A 22,851-nucleotide genomic window follows, 5' to 3' on the forward strand; every position below is an offset into this window, starting at 1 on the left:
AACAAAAAATCTATCAATGATTATGTTATGATGATAGAGACAAATATCAATTTAGAATCATGAAAGCATATTCTTTGTACAATTAATTGATTGCAAAATATCAAGTCTGTGAAACCATTTTTACTGCATGGTATAATATTAAATTATTTATATATACACATACTACAAGTCTATAATATATATATTTTTTTTATAACGTCTATTTTATTGATTTAAGTAGCACGAATATAATCCTCATGTAGAGAATTATGAATCATTGTTGGTACAAAATAATGAAATACAAATAGACTATTGTTTGGTATATCAGCCTTTGCCAACTTATCTGCTACAAGTCTATAATATTATATCCTCAAATTAGAATTATAAGATGTCCTATTAGTTACCCAAAAAAAGATGTCCTATTATAGCAAGTAAACTTGATTAAAGCTTATCTAAATTTCAATAATTCAGCAATAAGAAATAACTTCAATGATTATAGCATGTAAATTAGGCTGATCTAAACTTGAATGATTTAACTATAATAAGAGACACTTGACTTTTATAATAATTGAAATGGGTCGGGTCCACCTTGGGTCCCCCAACGTTGTAATCTTCATGATCTGTACGGAATCCAATTTGTTCAGTGTCTCTGTTGTGGGCCGTTGCTAAGGAGCTCTCTCTCTCTTCAGTAACCACACACATCTCTGACACCTGACAGCTCACCCCTCCTCGGCAAATCCGGTTCGGTTTCTGAATTAGGTAAAAATATTGGTTCAATCTTATCGTACCGGAGTCTCCCAGAACAATAAACCGAATCCTATCAGAGATATGCGTATCACACACTCTTACCTTCCTTGGCCTATACAATCTCCTCTTTCTACCTCTCTCTCCAATCTCCACCTGCAAATCTTCTGTCTCTCCCATGGTGGTTCCTCTATTTCAATCATGCCCTCTCACACCAACTTCCTCTTCAGGTATATAATTTTATATCTATTCGTTTAAATGTTCAGTAATTTCGAAAATGTGTTTTTGTTTCTTCACTCAACGGTGACATGGCTTTCTATGAGAACGTATTATTTTCTCGAGAAACAGTTTTCCTGGAGAATCACTTCGTTTCCTTAACTGTTCTACACCTATGAAGCCACCATGCAATTACTTCACAATAGATCGTTAACGATTTGGATTTTCAGGTGGATTGGACTGTTTTCTCAGAAACTCCGCCGGGAAACAACTGAAATCTCGGAAAACAACGGTGGAGAATCGAGCAGCAGTAGCGACGACACGCCGGTGCTGAGCTCCGGCGAGTGTTACGCATGCACTCAAGTAGGCGTACCGGCCTTCCACTCCACAAGCTGCGATCAAGCCAACGCGCCGGAGTGGCGTGCCTCCGCCGGGTCCTCCCTAGTCCCGATCCAGGAAGGATCCGCACCCAGCCCGGTTCGAGCCCGGATCAGACGTCTCAAGGGCCCGTTCGGCGAAGTTCTCGATCCCAGGAGCAAGCGCGTGCAGAGGTGGAACCGCGCGTTGCTTCTAGCTCGCGGGATGGCCTTGGCGGTGGATCCGCTCTTCTTCTACGCGCTCTCCATCGGAAGAACTACTGGACCCGCGTGCCTCTACATGGACGGCGCGTTCGCGGCTGTTGTAACGGTCGTTCGCACGTGCCTGGATGCTCTTCATCTGTGGCACGTGTGGCTTCAGTTTAGGCTGGCATACGTCTCGAGAGAGTCGCTCGTGGTTGGGTGCGGGAAGCTCGTTTGGGATCCACGCGCCATCGCGTCACACTACGCACGCTCGCTTACTGGCTTCTGGTTTGATGTTATAGTCATCCTCCCGGTTCCTCAGGTTAATAAATTTTTCAGAAAAACCTTCAAACTATTCCGATATTATTAAAATAACCATAAACATTTTATTAGTGTCAATTAAGCCCCCATGAATTGAAAGTGTTGTGTTTTTTTTGCAGGCTGTGTTTTGGTTAGTGGTGCCAAAACTGATAAGAGAAGAGAAGGTTAAGCTGATAATGACGATCCTTCTGCTGATCTTCTTGTTCCAGTTCCTCCCCAAGATTTATCACTGCATCTGCTTGATGAGAAGGATGCAGAAGGTCACTGGTTACATTTTTGGGACTATTTGGTGGGGTTTTGCTCTTAACCTCATCGCGTATTTCATCGCTTCTCATGTAAGTCCTCTAAGGCTGCACAGAAAACAACTTCTAAGATGAGAAATGATACTAAAGATGGCCCTTTCATGGAATCTTTTTGTGTGGTTACAGGTAGCTGGGGGATGCTGGTATGTTCTTGCAATACAGCGTGTGGCTTCTTGTATCAGACAGCAGTGCATGAGGACTGCGAACTGTAATCTGAGTCTGTCTTGCCAAGAAGAGGTCTGTTACCAATTCGTGTCACCCAGTAGCACAATTGGGTTTCCATGCGTATCTGGGAACCTCACCAGTGTGGTTAAGAAGCCTATGTGCTTAGACTCTGACGGACCATTCCGATATGGTATCTACGGTTGGGCGCTTCCGGTCATCTCTAGCAACTCTCTTGCCGTTAAGATACTTTACCCTATCTTCTGGGGGTTAATGACTCTCAGGTACTTTCAGAGTTTCAGGTTTCCACGCTTAATAACCTCTAATTGTCAAATACTGACTCTGATTTGTGTGTCGCGTTTTACAGCACATTCGGGAACGATCTTGAGCCCACAAGCAACTGGCTTGAGGTTGTTTTCAGCATAGTTATGGTCCTTAGCGGGTTACTACTCTTCACTCTCTTGATCGGAAACATTCAGGTAAACTATGCAAGGATAAGTCTCTCCTTCTATTATATATTTTTATTGATGGAATCATAAGTTTTTAACAACTTGATTACTTTCTTTTGTAGGTGTTTTTGCACGCGGTGATGGCAAAGAAGAGGAAAATGCAGATACGGTGTAGGGATATGGAATGGTGGATGAAACGTAGGCAGTTGCCTTCTCGGTTAAGACAGAGAGTTAGGAGATTTGAGCGGCAGAGATGGACTGCCTTGGGTGGAGAAGACGAGCTGGAACTTATACAAGATCTGCCTCCGGGTCTTCGGAGAGATATTAAGAGATATCTTTGCGTTGATCTCATTAACAATGTACTAGAAAACAAACCTTAGATGAATCCTTTTCAGACTAATCAAGTCTCTGATAATATGTTTTTTTCTTAGGTTCCATTGTTCAGGGGCATGGACGATTTGATCCTAGACAACATTTGCGATCGTGCTAAGCCTCGTGTCTACTCTAAAGACGAAAAGGTACTTGTCGCATCATAAGAGTGTTTTTTTTGTCTTTAGTTTTTAAAATCTGAGTTCTTCGGTTATTATGTTGATTGTCACAGATCATCCGGGAAGGAGATCCTGTACAGAGAATGATATTCATCATGCGTGGGAGAGTGAAACGTAACCAGAGCCTAAGCAAAGGCGTGGTAGCCACTAGTACGCTCGAACCAGGCGGTTACTTAGGCGACGAGCTACTCTCATGGTGCCTACGTCGTCCATTCATTGACCGTCTTCCTCCTTCCTCCGCAACATTTGTCTGTCTCGATAACATCGAGGCGTTCTCTCTCGGATCCGAAGATCTTAGGTACATAACAGATCATTTCCGCTATAAGTTCGCAAACGAACGTCTTAAGAGGACTGCAAGATACTACTCCTCAAACTGGAGGACGTGGGCTGCGGTGAATATTCAAATGTCGTGGCGCCGGTACAGGAAGAGAACATGTGGTGGTGTAGGCGGTTCGATGAGTCCTGTGTCGGAACATAGCGTGGAAGGTAACAGTGAACGCCGTTTGCTTCAGTATGCTGCAATGTTCATGTCCATCCGACCGCATGATCATCTCGAGTAAAACCAAAAAAAAAAGTTACTAAATCATCGGTTGAAATAATTGTTTGTATCCATTGTTCGTCCTCAATTGTTTTTGTTCCATTGCTTGTGTAAAATAAAACCTCTCTTTCGATTATGCGTATTTGAGTTTAAAACTAGCATTTGAAGTTTTTTTTTTTTTGACTGAAGGCATTAGCATAAGAAGTTTCTCTTACACAATAGCTTCATCTTGTTAATAATTTACCATCTTTACAGCACTAAAATATATCTTAGGAAGAATATTAGACGACACAAAATACTTTCACATTACTAATTGAGAATTCGGCCAAAAAAAACCTCAACTTTACACGAATTGCCAAAACAAACATGAACTTTGGGGCTCGCCAAAAAAACACTAAACTTTCATTGACTTTAGAATTAATTAACAATGTTTTTGCTGACTTGCCAATTTAGCACGCCGTCAACAAATTTAACAGAAATATTTGACGTCGTTTATTATTGACGTTAAGTGAAACGACGTCGTTTTCAAATGAGATGAAACGACGTCGTTTTACACGATTTGAAATTAAAAATATGTAAACCCCTGGATTCGAACCTAGGTTGGTTGGTCAAATAGGAAGGTATTTTACCACTGGGCTACTAGCACTTTTAGTGTACTTACTAACATGTTTACTTTTATTTGGTACATATTAAATATAAAAAATTCTCTAAAAACTTAATAAGATCTTTAAAATTCCAAAAAAATTAAAAAAATAAAGAAGATTTTTATAAAATTAATTTTGAAATTAAAATTGAAAATAAATTTTTTTCTTTTTAAAAAATAAAAATTCTTCCAAAATTTTCTAAAAAATTAAAACGAACTTTAAATTCCAAAAAATTGAAAAAATAAAGAAATTTTTTATAACATAAATTTTGAAATTAAAATTGAAAATAAAATTTTATTTTTCTTTAAAAAAAATAAAAAAATTATTTTTCTTTAAAAAAAATAAAAAAATCTTCCAAAAATTTCATAAAAATAATTTTGAATTAAAATTAAATATTTGTTTTTCTTTAAAAAATCAAAAACAATTCCAAAATTTTCATTTTTTAAAAAAAAAATCCAAATTTTTTAAAATTATAATAAAATGCAAAAAATTAAAGTTAGAATTATCAACTTTTTATGTGTGTATAATTAATTTCAACTTTTAGCAAATGTATTAAAAAAATTGAAAATTTTGGAAGATTTTTTATTTTTTTGAAAAGAAAAAATAAAATTTTATTTTCTATTTTAATTTCAAAATTAATTTTATAAAAATTTCTTTATTTTTTCAATTTTTTGGAATTTTAAAGATCTTTTTAAGTTTTTAGAAAGTTTTGGAAGAGTTTTTATTTTTTAAAAGAAAAATAAAATTTTATTTTTAATTTTAATTTCTAAATTAATTTTATAAAAATCTTCTTTATTTTTTAATTTTTTGGAATTTTAAAGATCTTATTAAGTTTTTAGAGAATTTTTTATATTTAATATGTACCAAATAAAAGTAAACATGTTAGTAAGTACATTGAAAGTGTCAGTAGTCCAGTGGTAAAATACCTTTCTATTTGACCAACCAACCTGGGTTCGAATCCAGGTGTTTACATATTTTTAATTTCAAATCGTGTAAAACGACATCGTTTCATCTTATTTGAAAACGACGTCGTTTCACTTAACGTCAACAATAAACGACGTCAAATATTTCTGTTAAATTTGTTGACGGCGTGCTAAATTGGCAAGTCAGCGAAAACATTGTTAATTAATTCTAAAATCAATGAAAGTTTGGTGTTTTTTTGTTCTGCCCCAAAGTTCATGTTTGTTTTGGCAATTCCTGTAAAGTTGAGGTTTTTTTTGGCCGAATTCCCATTACTAATTTAGAAAGTCTGATGATTATCAATAAACATTGAAATAAATTCATAAATGCAAAGATTATTTATCTTTTTCAAAAGATAAATTTAAATGAAAACGAAAAAATTGGCCGTAAATCGATCATCGATCATCAATCATCAATCAATCTGAATTCCAAACAAGGCTTGCAAATGATTGTGATATTTATGGAGGAATGTGTATTTGTAGAATCATAATGATCAGCCCGAAGACCCAAAGCCCAAATATGATAAATACTGTATTTATTTCTTAGCTAACAAGTTTGGAAAACAAAATATTCCTTCCTTGATCAAGTAAAGAACAACCAAGTACGAGACCACAGATCGTATTTAGAGTAGTTTCGTATCCTTCGGATTTATCTTAATCTTCAATAATCTCAGCGATGTCTTCTCTCTTCTTCCGCAAATTTTAATTTCGTTTTTTTTTTCCTTTTTTACAATAACTAAACTTGATTAAGTTCAATAGATAGTCCTCTGAACTGATTCATCACAGAGTCTCCGTTATCGATTCAATCACACCCTCAATGTCGACCACCAAGCCCCAAAGATCTCCATCCGAAATCGAGGACATAATCCTCCGCAAGATCCTCCACGTAACCCTAACCGAATCCGCCTCCGATCCTCGAGTCGTCTACCTAGAGATGACAGCCGCCGAGATTCTCAGCGAAGGGAAACCCCTCCTCCTCTCCCGCGACCTGATGGAGAGAGTCCTCATCGACCGCCTCTCCGGCAACAACAACAACTTCCCCTCCTCCTCCTCCGCCGCCGAGCCGCCTTTCCCGTACCTAATCGGCTGCTACCGCCGCGCCTACGACGAGTCCAAGAAGATCCAGTCGATGAAGGACAAGAATCTGAGATCGGAGATGGAGATCGTCACCAGGGACGCGAGGAGGCTCGCGGTTTCGTACTGCAGGATTCACTTGGCGAATCCGGAGTTGTTTGGGGGATCGGATGATGCCAGGAAGGCGAAGAAGAGGAGGAACGCGTCTCCGTTGCTTCCGTTGATCTTCTCAGAGGTTGGTTCTGGCTCGTTGGATATGTTTGGTGGTGGTGGTGGGAGTAGTAGTGGTGGTGTTCAGTGTCCTCCTGGTTTTTTGGATGAGTTTTTCAAGGACTCGGATTTTGATAACTTGGATTTGATTCTCAAGGAGTTGTATGAGGATTTGAGGTCTTCGGTTATTAATGTGTCTGTGCTTGGAGATTTCCAGCCGCCGTTGAGGGCGCTTAAGTATCTTGTAAGCTTGCCTGTTGGAGCTAAGTCTTTGGTTAGTCATGAGTGGTGGGTTCCGCGTGGGGCTTATATGAACGGTCGAGCTATGGAGTTGACGAGCATTCTCGGTCCTTTCTTTCATATTAGCGCATTGCCTGATAATACTCTGTTCAAGAGTCAACCTGATGTTGGGTGAGTTTTATTGCTAAGAATTCTGTAATCTTTGGGGTTGTTTAGTTATCCAGACTGTTAGGACAATAGGAAATGTTGTTTAACTCTACTCAAAGTGGAGACTTGGTCAAAAAAGGAAAGAACAAGATGTTTTGTTTTATAAGATGACCCTGTTATTGTTAGGTGATGTATAAACTAAGCATATGATTATACAAATCCAGCATAGTTACAAACTAGGTTACAAAAAATAGTTAGCTCTCTGTTAGTTTTTACCCTTTTTAGAATAGTGTGGATGAAATCAATTGTTTTGAGTATTTTTTCTGGTCTTTACTGAAGACTCTAGTCTGTTAATTGAACATTGACACTAGACAAGGATAAATTATGCAAATCAAAGGTTCTCTTGATATACGTCAGAAATTATTCTTTGCCTGTTACAGCAATGCTAATATATGTCTATGTTGTTTTTCTGAATGTCAGGCAGCAGTGTTTCTCTGGAGCATCGGAACGTCGTCCTGCAGATTTGTTGTCATCCTTCTCTACGATCAAAAACTTTATGAATATTTTGTACAGTGGGCTGCATGATGTACTGATGATTTTACTTAAAAGCACCGATACACGTGAGTGTGTTCTACAGTTTCTTTCGGAAGTGATCAATGCAAATGCGTCGAGAGCCCATATACAGGTGATCATCCCTAAGTAGGATGTATATTTGCTTCGGATCTTCATTCATACCTTGTTATTTGTCTCCTCCCGGTTTCATTAAGTTGGTAATTTTATTTTCTGCATAATCCGGCACTCTTGAATATACTGTTGTGTATGACAGGTTGATCCAGTTTCTTGTGCTAGCTCAGGCATGTTTTGCAACCTCAGCGCAGTCATGCTCCGGCTATGTGAACCATTTTTGGACCCGCATTTTACTAAAAGGGATAAGATCGATCCAAAATATGCATTCTATGGGAATCGCTTAAAATTAAGGTATGGCCTCGAGATAATTGGATAGGCATCTCCGCACTGAATTTTATATATTCATGCTGAATAATAGTATGTAATTATTTATACCAGCGACTTGACTGCTCTCCATGCATCATCCGAGGAAGTTTCTGAGTGGATTGACAAGGATAATACGGCAAAAGGAAATGACGCTGGAAACGAGAATGAAAGTCGCTTGTTGCAATCCAAAGAAGCCACAAGTTCAAGCGGTAATGCTTCACGGCAAAATTCAAAGTCAACGACAAAATACACTTTCATTTGTGAATGCTTCTTTATGACTGCAAGGGTCCTCAATTTGGGTCTCCTAAAAGCACTCTCGGACTTCAAACATCTTTCTCAGGTAACCATCATTTTTTTCCCGAACTTTAAATATCATGGAGAGACAATTATGATAAACTATCTTGTAAATACCTCTTATTTAAACTTGGTTGCTGACATATATTCTGGACAAAGCATTTGACAGTAATTCCAAGAAGGAATTGCAGATAAAACATGAACTTAATATCGTTTAGATTGTGACATAGTAGTCGTTAATGCCTGGATTTGCAGAAGATAGTTATTGTACCGCTCTTCACTTATATCTTTGTCGCATTACGTAGGACATCTCGAGAGGCGAAGACAATCTTGCAACATTAAAAGCCATGAGAGATCAGGCACCCTCTCCACAGTTAGAACTTGACATAACTAGAATGGAAAAAGAATTAGAGCTGTATTCTCAGGACAAGCTTTGCCATGAGGCTCAAATATTAAGGGTTTGTAATCATATTCTCTGCTCTGAGAACATCTTTTGCGTTTTATCTGGACCGAGGACATGATAGTAATAGCTGTTTTTATCTGTATACTGTTTTGAAGGACGGAGACTTTATCCAGCGAGCTATCTCTTTCTATCGATTAGTCATTGTTTGGTTAGTTGGACTTGTTGGTGGCTTTAAGATGCCTTTACCTTCAACTTGTCCCATGGAATTCTCCTGTATGCCGGAGCATTTTGTTGAAGATGCCATGGAGTTACTGATATTTGCTTCAAGAATCCCCAAAGCTTTGGATGGGGTGCTGTTGGTATGTTTAGTCTCATCGCATCCGTCTGCAGAAGTTAGATTTTTTTTTTGTACCTGCATTGATGATAGCTGTTCTCTTTCCTGTAGGATGACTTTATGAACTTCATAATAATGTTCATGGCAAGTCCAGAATATGTTAGAAACCCGTATCTGAGAGCAAAGATGGTTGAAGTTCTGAACTGCTGGATGCCACGTTCAAGGTATTTTACTATTTTTCTTCCCATGAAATAAAGCTTTAAAGTCCTCATTTTCTGTTGCTAGTAAGTATAGCATTCACGCGGTCCACTAATCTCAAATCATTTTTTGTAGTGGTTCTTCTGCTACATCTACTCTATTTGAAGGCCATCAGTTATCGCTCGAGTATCTTGTCAGGAATTTACTGAAACTATATGTTGACATTGAGTTCACGGGTTCTCACACTCAGGTGATTGAAATACACTTTGTTTAGTGGCTATAACATATCTGGACTAACATGCTCCTCTCTATTGCATAGTACTTCATAATTTGTTAGCTTTAAAAACCTGAATGGCCATTGGCTCTCGCTTTTAATGTGACTGAAACCGAGTGATCCAAATGCAGTTCTATGACAAGTTCAACATTCGCCACAACATTGCCGAGCTTCTAGAGTATCTTTGGCAGGTGCCTAGTCACCGAAATGCGTGGAGACGGGTAATTTCTTAGTGTCCTTACCATGGCTCTGAGTTTCCATCATCATGTGCCAGTGTTATAGTGTTACCAAACTTTGATTGTTTACAGATTGCAAAAGAGGAAGAGAAGGGCGTGTACTTGAACTTCTTAAACTTCTTAGTCAATGATAGCATCTTTCTTCTGGATGAAAGTCTTAACAAAATTCTCGAGATTAAACAAATCGAGGCAGAGATGTCAAATACTGCAGAGTGGGAGCAGAGACCAGCGCAAGAGAGACAGGATAGAACGAGACTCTTCCACTCTCAGGAGAATGTTAGTGGATTACACTTATTATATCTTATTTCTGACTCGGTTCATAATGCCTCAAAGAGTTTTATTTTGCTCTGCAGATTGTTAGAATTGACATGAAGCTGGCTAATGAGGATGTGACTATGCTTGCATTTACATCTGAGGAGATCACAGCCCCATTTCTACTCCCTGAGATGGTTAATCTGACTCTATACCTGAAACTATTACCTGCTCGATTTGATTACCCAAAATTCTTACTGAATAGTTTAATTGTGTGTTGCTTATCAGGTTGAGAGGGTTGCGAATATGCTTAATTACTTCTTGTTACAACTCGTGGGTCCACAGCGTAAGTCTTTAAGCTTGAAAGATCCTGAGAAGTACGAGTTCCGTCCAAGACAGTTGCTTAAACAGGTTAGTGATTACTGTTCTTACTCGGACTCCTCACCAACATGTGTGAAAAAAAAGTCTTAACGGAATCTCTGGTGAACTTTGAAGATTGTTCGTATATATGTCAATCTCGCAAGAGGAGACTCAGAAAACATATTTCCCAGTGCCATATCCAGTGATGGACGATCATATAACGAACAGGTCATCATATCCTCCTCCTAAACCGGATCCACTTTCATCATGACTTGCCTGTCTCTCTACTGAACAAAACAAGTGCTTGTTTTTGCAGCTATTCGACGCAGGAGCAGATGTTCTTCGGAGAATAGGCGAAGATGGAAGAATCATTCAAGAGTTTATGGAGTTGGGCACAAAGGCCAAAGCTGCTGCTTCTGAAGCTATGGATGCTGAAGCTGCACTTGGTGAAATACCGGACGAGTTCCTCGACCCAATTCAGGTATTATTCTCTCTAATTTGACGGAGATACTAGATCTTGTTTCAGTAATCCTACTCTAATGTCTGTTCCTGTTCTTTTTTCAATATTGATTTTGCAGTGCACGCTAATGAGAGATCCAGTGATACTCCCAAGCTCAAAAACCACAGTTGATCGAGCCATCATTCAACGTCATCTTCTTAGCGACAATGTAAGCAAGTATTCAACTTATATAAACAGTTGATCGCCATCATTTAAGGTTGGCTTTGATCTGATCATGCTTGCTTCTGCTGCAGCACGACCCGTTTAACCGGGCACATTTGACATCGGATATGTTAATACCGGACATCGATTTGAAAGCGAGAATCGATGAGTTTGTGAGGACGCATCAGTCTAAGAAACGATCAAGTGGAGAAGATAGCAGCAACAAGGAGAGGATACAGACTACGAGCAGTGATATGTTAATCGATTAATTGTGTATTCCTAGAGACGGACAAAAATAATAACGGCAACAGTGTTTCTATTACTTTCTTAGGCTTTTGTTCGATTAGAATTGTGGCTTATTTTCCTGTCCTGTCTTAGATGTGTTAAGTTGAAATACTTCCAAATTTATTATAAAAATCTTATTTTAACATTAAAATTTCATTTATTAATTGAATTGAAGTTTTTACTAGTGTATTTAAATAATGTAAATTTTAATAGATGTCAATGATTCAGTATTTTTATTAAATTTATCAATCAATAAAAATGGAGGTAGAGAAAACAGTACTAATGTTACGGTGACGTAAAAACAGAACCAATGTTACATTTGAAATAGGAATGTAAAACTAGAGTGTTGGGAAACTAGACGGTAGGAGAGTGTTGTTGTTGTCTACGTTTAGCAAACTCGGAAGCAATAAAAAGTGAGCTTCTACTGTGGCGAAGTGAAAACTCAGCCATCAATATCTCTTTCTCTTGTTCCGACAGATCTCCATGACTTCCCTGTTCAAACCCATAAAATATGTTACTTCAAAACACAAAACCAGAACTGAACTGAAAGCTAACTTAAAAAAGATTCTGCAGCTGGTTTATTACCAGACGAGCGGTTCTGTCACAGACTGCGTGGTGCATCAAAATCCCAGCAGCCACTGAGACATTGAACGAATCAACCATCCCGTTCATTGGAATACTGCAATACAGATCTGATAACTCCAACGCTTCTTCACTTATTCCACTCCCCTCGTTTCCAACAACTATTGCTGTTGGTTGTGACCAGTCCATGTCGTAAATAGAAACCTATTACATATTAACCAACAACAAAAAAATGTGTCAAGAGTAGGATTAGAGACAACAAAAAAAGACCAAAACAAACCTTATAGGATTGTACCGTGTCCATTCCCAAATGAGTTGTGGCGATCCTGTAACCGCGAGACTTCAAGACTTTGAAACAATCTTTAGGTGTGTCCCAAAGCTCAATGTCCAGCCACTTCTCAGCCCCCATACTCACATGTCGATTGTTCCTATACCTAAACACATATACACACATAGATTACACAATGCAATCAAATGTTTATACATTTTTCATCCCACAACAAAGTATCAATTTTTCGTTTCTATCCAATCACTTTAGTGTCAATGCACAGTTCAAGAATCTGACAGTTAGCTGAAACAGAAAATTGCCAAACCTCAGAGGAGGCACCTTTTGTAGCTGTCGGATGCAACAACGTGCACGGACTGAATCCCCAACGCATCCGCTGAGCGAAACGCAGCAGAGATGTTTCCAATATCAGACAGACCTTCAACGACAAGACAAACCGAGAAGCTTCGATTCTCCACCACACGCCTGAACCTCTCCGACCTCTCCTCCATCATGTGAGGACTCACCGCCTCCAACACCTCGCGGCTGCTAAGGTGCACGTCACCGCACCTGAATTTATCCTCGTAAGGGAACCACGAAGATCCTCTACTACGGTCGCCGCTGAAGGAGCTCCTCCGCTCCATCTTCATCATGCTCGACGCGTCATTGCGGTTGGTTGTCAGAAGTTCCTTGACGCTCACGGTGAGATCTGTAGGGGAAGTCTCTGTGAAGGTTTCTAGTACTGGAAGAGAGGCAGCTTCATGAAGAGCGCAACGAGGTGGTGCGAAGCTGTGTGTAGATGAATTTGGACGGAGAACGGAGAAGGCGCGGAAGGAGACGAGAGTGATGGATGATGAATTAGGGTTTGGGAGATGAACGAGTGGAGATGAAGAGAGGGAGGCGCGGAATAGGGTTTTGCAGGAGTTCATGTGTTGTTTTAGCTTACTGTGTTTGCTGCAAAGCTTGAAGATTTAGAGAGCGAGCTCGATTCAGCTTGGAGAATACTGAACTGAAAGAAGATAATTACAGAGCAAAGAGACAGTCGAGGAAGGATCTAACTGAAGACATCCTGTCCGATTCGACGACCACTGGTTGTGTCTCTTGTCTTGTCTTGATGAAACCAACCAAAGATAATGTTTGGTTGCTTCACTGATTGTTAATTCTGGGCCCAAACGAGGCTTTTTAGTTGGGCCTGAAGCTAAAGTGGGCTAGTTACATAATTGTTGGCGAGTTTTGGGCTCGCGCGCGTGCATCTATACTAAGAGAAGGAGTCCAATTGTTGCACCTATTCATTAATATTTTTTTTGTCTTACCCTTATTTTCTTTAACTATACCATATATATTGAAATAATTTGCTAATGTTGTTTCATTTAATTTTCTAGCATAACATGTGGAATATTTGGTTTCTTTAAAAACATGTCCTCATTTATTTTCTACCCTAACATGTGGAATATTTGGTTTCTTTAAATACATATCCTCATTTATTTTCTAGCGTATACAAAATATTACAAATTTAATTTTCAAGAAATATGAATATAAAAGTCTGCAACTTTTAAAATATACTAACAAAAAATTTCAAACCTTTAGAATATGAATATACACCTCAAAATATATTGTCAAAAAAATTATTATTTTAATTTTTAATAAAATGATTTCTTGAATATAAAATATTGTAAATATAAAAACGCAAAGAACAAATATCATTATTTTTGTTAAAGTAAAATTTGTCACAACATATTTCCGCTCTTTAAAATCGCGGATCAAATAGTTAATTCAGTTTTATATACTATTATAATGTATATCTGAAATGTAATCAAAATTTTAAAAATATTATAAGATTGTTATGGGTCTCTGTCAGGTCAACCGGTGTTGGTTCACGGGTTAATGACAAGTTTTTGGATTTTGTCAAACTTTAAATATATAAATAGGTTTTCATTAATCCAATATTTAACTATATTATTTAAATTTTTAAAATTCAGGTATCTGTTTGGTTCTCAATTCTATTTATTTTGTTATTCGAGAGATATATTATTTGTTAGGTTATTTATGAAATTCAGTTCAATTGATTTTTTTGTTTTTAGTTTGGTATGGTTCGATTCGCACTTCCGGATAAATATGCCCAAACTATATATTATCTATAAAAAATGATTTCAATAGAATTTATTTGATTTTAAAAATAAATCCACGCTTTTTAAGCGCGGGTCAAAATCTAGTTCGTAATTATGTCGCGAAATCAGTGATTAGCTTTTTCTTTAACCTTTATAGAAAAGCTCATCAACAACAACGTTAACGGTTATATTCACAAACATTTTTCTAACATAGTTAGTATCTTCTCTTTAACCAATCGCATTAAGGAAAACTCAAGTTCGCTTTTCTGGTTATATTGTATATTAGAATACAATATATCTGTGAATCGGAAAACCAATCAAGTAATGAGATTGAGAGGCCGACAATAAAAGAGTGGAACGTTCATGAGAAACCAGATATCATCACGACATCACATGCAAAAAGCGTATAATCTGTGTCTGATAAATTGAAATAAAGTAACATTATAATAGTCATAAACGAATATATAAATAATAATAATAAAATTATAGACATACAGCGTGATGTTCTGGATATGTCTGGATTTAGAACTAAGCATATACTAGATTTTGACCCGCCCTTAAAAGGGCGGGTATATTTTTGTTTTATATTTTAAAATTTTTTAGTTTTTATATTTGTGTTTTTAGTTATATCTGTGTTTTTCTTTGTATAATATTTTTTAAAATAATTAATAAAAGATTTTTATAATTTTATTAAAATAATTATACCACACCTATGAGTAGGTCATGTTCCTAATTTGATAGTATTGATTATATATACCATTATTGTTAGACTCGTGTAAAAATCAAAAAGCAAAAAACAGTTTTAACATAATTAATAGTTTCTAACCCGCCCTTTGAAAGGGCGTGTATATTTTTTTGTTTTAATTTTTTTTTGAGAAATTTATTTTTTTCTATTTGAGTTTTTAATCAAATTCATGTTTAATATTAATTTAATTTAATATTTTTTAGTAACTATATTAAATATGTAAAGTTGCATAACTATACACTTGTGCCGTACACATTTCAGAAATTATTTTCAAAATTTATTTCTAAAGTTTTCAACCATTTATATATATATTAATATGGTCTTCACTAACTTGAAGTAAGATCATATTTAATCAAAAAAATTAATCGAACAACTTATTTAAAACCTATTGTACTAAATGAGTTTATATGAATATTTATTTCAATTAAAAAATCACTTAAACCCCATTAAACTTTATTTTAACATCACGTGCTTTGTTAATCGATAAATTTAATGTTTGTGTAGAATATTTCAAATTTGATTAAATTAATGTCTGATTGAATCAGTCTCAATTTTTTGGATTGAAATATAAGTTATATGTAATGTAGTGTGATAATGATTTTTGAAAAATATATCAAAGTTTATTATAGTTAGATATTATGATGTAATAATCGGTGAAAATAGTACTCTCTCCGTTCCTAAAAGATCTATATTCTAAATAAAAAAATGTTTCAAAAAGATACATATTCTATATTTTTAATGCAATTTTTTTCAACTAAAAATGAGAAATTTAAAAAATTAATTGTATTTCTTAAAATCTTATTGGTTTAAAAATATAAGAAATATAAATTATAAAAACTATGTATTTATAGCTAAGTTTTAATATGTTTTATTAAAAGGTGTGAAAATACTAAAACATAGAGGGTGATTGGTTGGACTGTAACTGTAGAAAATTTACTTTAGAATTTAGTCTGTAGGATTTTTGTATTTAACTTTAAAAGATGTAGCTTTAAAATTTCCTACAACCAAAAAGATGGAGCTTTAGAAAATAAGACTTTTATAGCTATTTTTTTTTATTTTTTTTTTGGTGTAGCTTTAATTTTTTGGTTGTAGTTTTAAAAACGAATATAAAGCATGATTGGTGGTTTTTGAGGTTGTAGATAAAAGTTAAAACTAAAGTCACTTGTTACAACTCAACCAATCACTCCCATAGATCTTTTGGAAACGAAAAGAGTATATATTTTCTTTCGTAATATTAGGGGTGAATATAAAAATTAAAACTACTATAAGTGTTTTCTTTTGTATTTCTTAACAAATATAAAGTGTATAATTTAATAATTACATTTTATACTTTTTAACCGAGATTATGAGAAACAATTAACATATCATTATAAAAAGATATGTCAATGATATAAATGTAAAAATACTCCAACTTACGAAGTGTACAAATAGTTCATGCATTTATATTCAGTTCGATGCCGTTATAAAAATATGGTTCAATGCAGTTACATCACTATAAATAATAATATATTCTATTTAATCAGTTGAGTGCAGTTACAAAAACATGGATCGTTGCAGTTATTAACATATCATGACAAATAAAAATATATTCTATTAATCAATTCATTGCAGTTATATTTTTAAATTGGACACAACATTTTATCAATTGGTCATGCTGCTGTTTTAATAGAATAGATAGCTTTTGTCAGCTCAATCTTGACTATGGCTTTTTTTGCTCTTTTTCTTTTAACTCTCCTTAATTGTTAATTTAAATTATGCAAACTTAAAGCTCATCTAACATCTGTATTCGACTATTCGTTTAGTATATGATCAATACGAAATGCAACAACATTAAAATTAACAGAAAATAATACAAATAATTCAATTTCAAGGCAAATTTAATTAGAAAGAAAACTCGCAACTCCATTGAATAAAAAAACTGGCGACGCGTTTGTGGCGCGCCAAAAGTGGTTAAAGCAGCAAGTCTTCCGCAACAAACGCGGTTATATTATTATTATTTATTTACGATTATTAAAAGTGTTATGGTTCATGTATTTTTTTAAATAATTTAATTTATTTATGATTATACAGCAACAGCAGTTGAAGAAAAGGAAAAAAGATGGGCTATGAAAACCCCACCAGTCCACCTCTAAATCACAATTTGCGCAACTAAACCCACAAGTCTAGAGAGAGAGAAGAGTTCTAATAGAGAGAGAAAAAATGGCGAGATTGACGGTGCTGATTGCTGCGGTGATACTTGCTTTTCTAGTGGCAATGCCGCTGCCGGAAGTAACGGCCAAGAAGTATACAGTCGGAGACAACAAGTTTTGGAATCCAAACATTAACTATACCATATGGGCTCAGGGAAAGCATTTCTACCTCGGTGACTGGCTCTGTATGCTCTCTCTCTCTCTTCTCTACATTTCTCTCGTATTCGTTTATATTAGATCTGTTTTTTTTTCTTTTAAATGGTCTTTGCTTTAACTCTAGTGATAATTTCAAAAGATTTCAAACTTTTTACCAATGTTCTGAATTTCGAACAATGCCATTTAAGGCTCATCAGTTTTGTTGTTTTTTTCCCATAAATGTTTCCTGATTGGTCCAGATCTGGTTTCCCATAAACAGTAACATTTTTTTGTCACACTTTGAAATCTTTAATCAGACATTACCACTCTAGCTCAAAATTCAAATAATGGGCCTTTTTTTTTGCTTTTTCTGATATGATGTTATGTTTTATGGTCTCTTTGTTAGATTTTGTGTTCGACAGAAACCAACACAACATTCTCGAAGTAAACAAGACCGACTACGAAAACTGCAACTCCGACCATCCTCTCGTAAACTGGACACGTGGAGCTGGGAGAGACGTTGTCCCTCTCAACGTGACCAAACACTACTATCTTCTAGACGGAAAGGGTGGCTGTTACGGCGGCATGAAGCTCGCTGTTAAAGTCGAGAAGCTTCCTCCTCCGCCAAAATCTGCACCTGTCAAGAACATTGGATCAGTTTCAGTGGTCACAGGTCTCGCTCAGTTCATGATTCCGTTTGCCCTGTTAAGGATGTGGTAAGTGACACCAATCTCACAGTTCTTTGGATCCAATCCGATGTAAGAAAAAAACCTAAAATTCTTTTCAGGGAAAGCATTTAAACTAGAAAGTCCAATCAGTTAAGTTTATTTTTGTAATGTTTGGTTTGTAACCTTTTGTTTTTTTTTCGTATCTTTCAATCAATTGTCTAAAAAAGGGATGTACTTGATTTATTTGCTGAAAATTAAATGTTGAACAAAAAGAGTGTATTATCTGGATCATGTGTGAATGAAATTATTAAAAAAAAAACATAAAAGTTTTAATATAATTTTTAACGTATTTTTTGGCTTATCTGTTCCATGTGAATGTATCTGTGATTGTACGTAATTCCAGTATTGAAATCCAACCACCACATGTCCCTTTCGTAAACCTGTCAATGACAAATCTATTACCAAATAGATTGAAATTAATATGTTTCAAGTATGAAACAAAAGAACAAGATTTAGTTACGTGTATCTTTATGTAATGTGTGTTTCAAAATTTTGTATGGAGGGGATGTAAGTAGATTTCTGATTTCACATGGACCCCCTAAAAGAATATGAAAATGATGCTGACTTGTGGGGACATCGAGAATTCTAGATTGAAAATATAACGAAGCTTCTGGACAATCTTTTTTTGGGCTGCATGCACTTTAGCCCAGAATAAAGGCCCAATAAGGCCCGTTATGTGAAAGTTTGATGCAAGGAATATTTTTTTCCCGGGAAAATTGAACACAAGACCAAAAGTTCGAACCGTTGTCTGCAAAGATTCCATCAGTTGTTGGGATTGAGAGGCTGGAAAATAAAAAAAAAACGAACATTTGATCATTTTATTACCTTATGAAATGCTTATCGAACCAAAAAGTTCGTCTCTTTCTCAGACACTGTGCGCAGCACCGCTCGTTGCTCCGTGTCGGCAAGGAGCTACACGGCGTTTTGACCACTTCTGGATTGAAGAAAGCTCCGAGCTCTTACCTTAGCAACTCTCTCTTTCAGTTCTACGCTGCCTCCGGTGATATGACTAACGCCCAGAAGGTGTTCGACGAAATTCCTCTCACAGAAAAAGACAATGTGGATTGGACCACTTTGTTGTCTTCTCTTTCCCGGTGCGGGTTCTTGGTTGATTCGATGAAGCTCTTCGTGGAGATGAGAAGGAAAAGAGTAGAGATTGATGACGTGGCTGCGGTATGCTTGTTTGGCGTGTGTGCCAAGTTAGAAGATCTTGGGTTCGGTGAACAAGGACATGGGTTTGCTGTAAAGATGGGACTTTTGACTAGTGTGAAAGTTTGTAACGCTTTAATGGATATGTATGGGAAATGTGGGTTTGTGGGTGAAGTCAGACGCTTATTCGAGACGTTAGAGGAGAAGAATGTTGTCTCATGGACGGTGGTTTTGGACGCGGTTGTGAAATGGGAAGGGTTGGAGAATGGAAGAGAGGTTTTCGATGGAATGCCTGAGAGGAACGCTGTTGCTTGGACGGTTATGGTTGCTGGGTATGTGGGAGGTGGGTTTACAGGTGAGGCATTGGAGCTTCTGGAGGAAATGGTGTTTGAATGTGGGTATTGTTTGAATTTCATCACCCTTTGCTCGGTGCTATCGGCTTGTGCGCAATCAGGAAACATGGTTATTGGAAGATGGGTTCATGTTTATGCGTTGAAGATGGAGGAGGATGAAGAGAGTTGTAATGATCATGTCATGGTGGGAACGGCATTGGTTGATATGTATGCCAAATGCGGAGACATAGACTCTTCCATGAAAGTCTTCAGATTGATGCGTGAGAGGAATGTGGTGACGTGGAACGCTTTGTTTAGTGGGTTAGCGATGCACGGGAAAGGCAAGATGGTGATTGACATGTTCCCGGAGATGGTAAGAGAGGTGAAGCGGCCAGATGAGTTAACCTTCAGTGCTGTCTTAAGTGCTTGCAGCCACTCCGGGTTGGTAGAAGAAGGTTGGCGATGTTTCCACAGGCTGAGATCCTATGGTTTGGAACCTAAGGTTGAACATTACGCATGTATGGTTGATCTTTTGGGGAGAGCTGGTCGTATTGAAGAAGCAGAGAACTTAATGAGGGGAATGAAAGTGCCTCCGAATGAAGTTGTCCTCGGTTCGCTACTAGGCTCGTGCAGCGTCCATGGAAAGCTGGAGATAGCCGAACGGATCAAAAGAGAGCTTGTTCAGATGAGTCCAGGCAACATGGGATACCAAGTAGTTTTATCCAACATGTACGCTTCAGAAGGAAGGAGTGACGTTGTAGAGAGGTTAAGAGGAAGTATGAGAAATAGAGGAATCAGGAAAACACCTGGTATGAGTTCCATTCACTTGAGCGGCTCGGTTCATCGGTTTAGTGCAGGAGATAGATCACACCCGAGAACGAAAGAGATCTACTTGAAGTTGAATGAAGTGATTGAACGGATTAGATCAGGTGGTTATGTCCCTCATTTTTCTCCCTCGGAGGTTGACTTGGAGGACAAAGAGCAAGCTGTGTGCTTTCACAGTGAGAAACTGGCCGTCTGTTTCGGGCTTATGGTAACGAAACCGAGGACACCTCTTTATGTCTTCAAGAATCTGAGGATATGTCAGGATTGTCATTCAGCTATGAAGATTATTTCAATGGTTTATGACCGAGAAATCATCATCAGAGATAGAAATAGATTTCATCAGTTCAAGGGAGGCTCTTGTTCTTGTTCAGATTACTGGTGAACAGATCAAAGGGCTGTACAATATATTGATTCTTGAGAATAGTTTTGGAAACAATGAAGAACCAAATTATTGAAGATCTTATAAAGTGCTGTTCTTCTACAATTCGAAAGCATTACAAAAGCTGTGAGCTGCAAAATGTAAAGAAACCTAAAAAAGGGATCCGGACAGGTGTTGAAATGTGTTAATACTTTTAGGACACGTCAGGGTGATAAGAAGAAGCAAAATCTTGATCACAAGGAGGCATGGTCCTCTTCTAAATCTCAGGGGGAAGGTCCATTGTCTTCCTTCTCTGATTCATCTTTGCTCTGCAGATTCTCAGAGTTTGGAGAGTTCTCAGCCGTTACAGTCTCATCATCCTCGTTCTTGAGAAGCGAGGAGAACGATAGAGGATTGTAGGTCGAGCTGGCCTTTTGCAACCCTCTTATTGCTCTCATTGCAGCGAGTGTGCTCCTGTATATATCAAGATTCTCATCTCCAAGAGTTGAAGAAGTCTGAGCAGAGATTCTCGGTGAGTTGTTTTGATGCGAGGTTGAGACTGCGTTGGAAGAAGACTCCACAACTTCGGCTTCTGATGGGAAGAGAAGCTCAAGGTTGGCCTCACATTCACGGACTAACCTCGTAAGTGGCTCAGTTGTAAAAAAGGGTTGATGGAGAACCACCTGTGTGAAAGGCAAACGAAGAAGTCCTCCTGTCCTCTTATCATACTTCTTCAAAATTTTGACAAGTCCTGCAAAATTAAGGGAACTGTAGTTTTTAAGGAGCACCATCTCGCCATGAATACTGACAAGGTCTCTGCGAATATCCATCATCTCTTCACTGAACTCGCTTTCCGATGCGAACTCCCCATTCTTACAATTCTTCTCCTTAATCTTCTCGATTCTTTCCTTCAGCTCCTGTTTACAAAAACAGATTAATAACACACTGATGAACCTAATAAAACACACGATTCAATTAAAGCTTAAGATGAACCACAAGCAATATAAAACATAATGGCCTGACGTAAAAGACTAAAGAGAGGATATCGTTAGACAATCCACAACCATAAGAAGCCTCTGCACTACTAGTGAACTAAAATTAGAAGCCCATCTTCTAGAAACTCAAATTGAATATTACAAGTCTCGAAAGTCCTGTCCTTTAGACACGAAACAGAGATACATAATCTACTTGGATCACAACTCGATCATCGCTAGAACTATTAGGTTTCAATTCTTTACCTAAGATTCTAAAAGTTATAAACTTTGGAATGTCGATTCAATTCTACATACTCAATCAACACTTAATCAGATAGAATAAGCGGAGGACCTGCAGTCTGATGACAAAGTCTTCTTCTTTATCAACGTAAAAGTCGTTAAACTTCTCAAGCTCCTCATTGAGTATCCTCACGAACGAGTCCTGAAGATCCTCCGCGGGCCTTACACCGTCGTCTTCCGCGGAAGATAAGTTGGTCGTGTCGGCAAAGACCTGACGAGAGTCGATCTGGTCGGAATTAGAAGAATCGTCGGCGGGGGGAGGGTAAGGGTAGTACTTGAGAAGCTTCTTCAAGGGTTTGTAGCAGAGGAACTTGTCTCTCCACTCTGGTAAGGTTTCTTCGAGGTGGGTTCGAAACTCTTTTCCGAATTTCATGAGAGAAAAAAACTGTGTTTGGATCTGAGTGAGAGAGATGGCGATGGTGGTTGGATATGAACGGACGGTGAGGGATTTGGTTTAAGTAATTCTAGAGAGAGAGAGAAGAGGAGGAATCTTAGAAAGCGCGAGGAATCTTATGAAGTAGACGTGGATGGCTCTGATCTTTTTTAAATACTCTGAACCATTCAGTGTCTCCTTTTTTTTGTATTTTTTTTTTTAATTTTATAAAAGTCTTTTGTTATTAATTCGGATATTAAATAGTACAAATTAATTTAGCTCTGAATTAATTTGTACTCAGTCAAACATTTTAAATGACAAAATTTAATTAGATGCTAGAATATTTAGGTACTGTTGATGATAAATAATCTGTTAGAATGCTCCAACAAAAAGGAAAATCGTAAA

At 37.1% G+C, this 22,851-nt stretch overlaps 6 protein-coding genes across 7 annotated transcripts; 4 read left to right on the forward strand and 2 right to left on the reverse strand.

Annotated features, from left to right (window-relative positions):
• The first annotated feature begins 694 nt into the window (after positions 1-694).
• On the forward strand, positions 695-3,980 carry LOC103846413 (cyclic nucleotide-gated ion channel 2). Its single transcript, XM_009123327.3, has 8 exons — positions 695-953; positions 1,170-1,821; positions 1,940-2,155; positions 2,249-2,568; positions 2,652-2,763; positions 2,856-3,092; positions 3,165-3,251; positions 3,335-3,980. Exons 1-8 carry the CDS (start codon positions 808-810, stop codon positions 3,839-3,841), a joined length of 2,277 nt encoding a protein of 758 aa, XP_009121575.2. The 5' UTR covers positions 695-807; the 3' UTR covers positions 3,842-3,980.
• Positions 3,981-5,977: 1,997 nt separating this feature from the next.
• Positions 5,978-11,560, forward strand: LOC103846414 (probable ubiquitin conjugation factor E4). Its single transcript, XM_009123329.3, has 16 exons — positions 5,978-7,117; positions 7,574-7,778; positions 7,920-8,071; positions 8,159-8,426; positions 8,686-8,838; positions 8,939-9,142; positions 9,229-9,341; positions 9,451-9,565; positions 9,721-9,810; positions 9,898-10,101; positions 10,179-10,274; positions 10,366-10,488; positions 10,573-10,665; positions 10,754-10,918; positions 11,016-11,105; positions 11,191-11,560. The coding sequence occupies exons 1-16, from the start codon at positions 6,240-6,242 to the stop codon at positions 11,365-11,367; spliced, it is 3,126 nt and encodes a 1,041-aa protein (XP_009121577.1). The 5' UTR covers positions 5,978-6,239; the 3' UTR covers positions 11,368-11,560.
• A 21-nt stretch (positions 11,561-11,581) lies between these two features.
• Positions 11,582-13,359, reverse strand: LOC103846415 (tRNA (guanosine(18)-2'-O)-methyltransferase). Of its 2 annotated transcripts, none has more exons than XM_009123330.3 (4): positions 12,573-13,359; positions 12,246-12,399; positions 11,969-12,169; positions 11,582-11,875 (listed from the first exon to the last, which is right to left on the reverse strand). In XM_009123330.3, the coding sequence occupies exons 1-4, from the start codon at positions 13,157-13,159 to the stop codon at positions 11,738-11,740; spliced, it is 1,080 nt and encodes a 359-aa protein (XP_009121578.1). In that variant the 5' UTR covers positions 13,160-13,359; the 3' UTR covers positions 11,582-11,737. The 2 variants fall into 2 exon arrangements, with proteins under 2 accessions (XP_009121578.1, XP_009121579.1); XM_009123331.3 differs by having other exon boundaries at positions 12,261-12,399; positions 12,573-13,355.
• Positions 13,360-17,161: 3,802 nt separating this feature from the next.
• On the forward strand, positions 17,162-18,383 carry LOC103846416 (lamin-like protein). Its single transcript, XM_009123332.3, has 2 exons — positions 17,162-17,457; positions 17,814-18,383. Exons 1-2 carry the CDS (start codon positions 17,283-17,285, stop codon positions 18,125-18,127), a joined length of 489 nt encoding a protein of 162 aa, XP_009121580.1. The 5' UTR covers positions 17,162-17,282; the 3' UTR covers positions 18,128-18,383.
• A 274-nt stretch (positions 18,384-18,657) lies between these two features.
• On the forward strand, positions 18,658-20,902 carry LOC103846418 (pentatricopeptide repeat-containing protein At5g15340, mitochondrial). The gene has a single exon (XM_009123334.3). It carries the CDS (start codon positions 18,964-18,966, stop codon positions 20,821-20,823), a length of 1,860 nt encoding a protein of 619 aa, XP_009121582.1. The 5' UTR covers positions 18,658-18,963; the 3' UTR covers positions 20,824-20,902.
• Positions 20,866-22,701, reverse strand: LOC103846417 (SPX domain-containing protein 4). Its single transcript, XM_009123333.3, has 2 exons — positions 22,126-22,701; positions 20,866-21,716 (listed from the first exon to the last, which is right to left on the reverse strand). The coding sequence occupies exons 1-2, from the start codon at positions 22,444-22,446 to the stop codon at positions 21,084-21,086; spliced, it is 954 nt and encodes a 317-aa protein (XP_009121581.1). The 5' UTR covers positions 22,447-22,701; the 3' UTR covers positions 20,866-21,083.
• Positions 22,702-22,851: the final 150 nt, after the last annotated feature.

This window comes from Brassica rapa, chromosome A10 (genome assembly GCF_000309985.2).
Source record: "Brassica rapa cultivar Chiifu-401-42 chromosome A10, CAAS_Brap_v3.01, whole genome shotgun sequence".
Classification (NCBI taxonomy): Eukaryota; Viridiplantae; Streptophyta; class Magnoliopsida; order Brassicales; family Brassicaceae; genus Brassica; species Brassica rapa.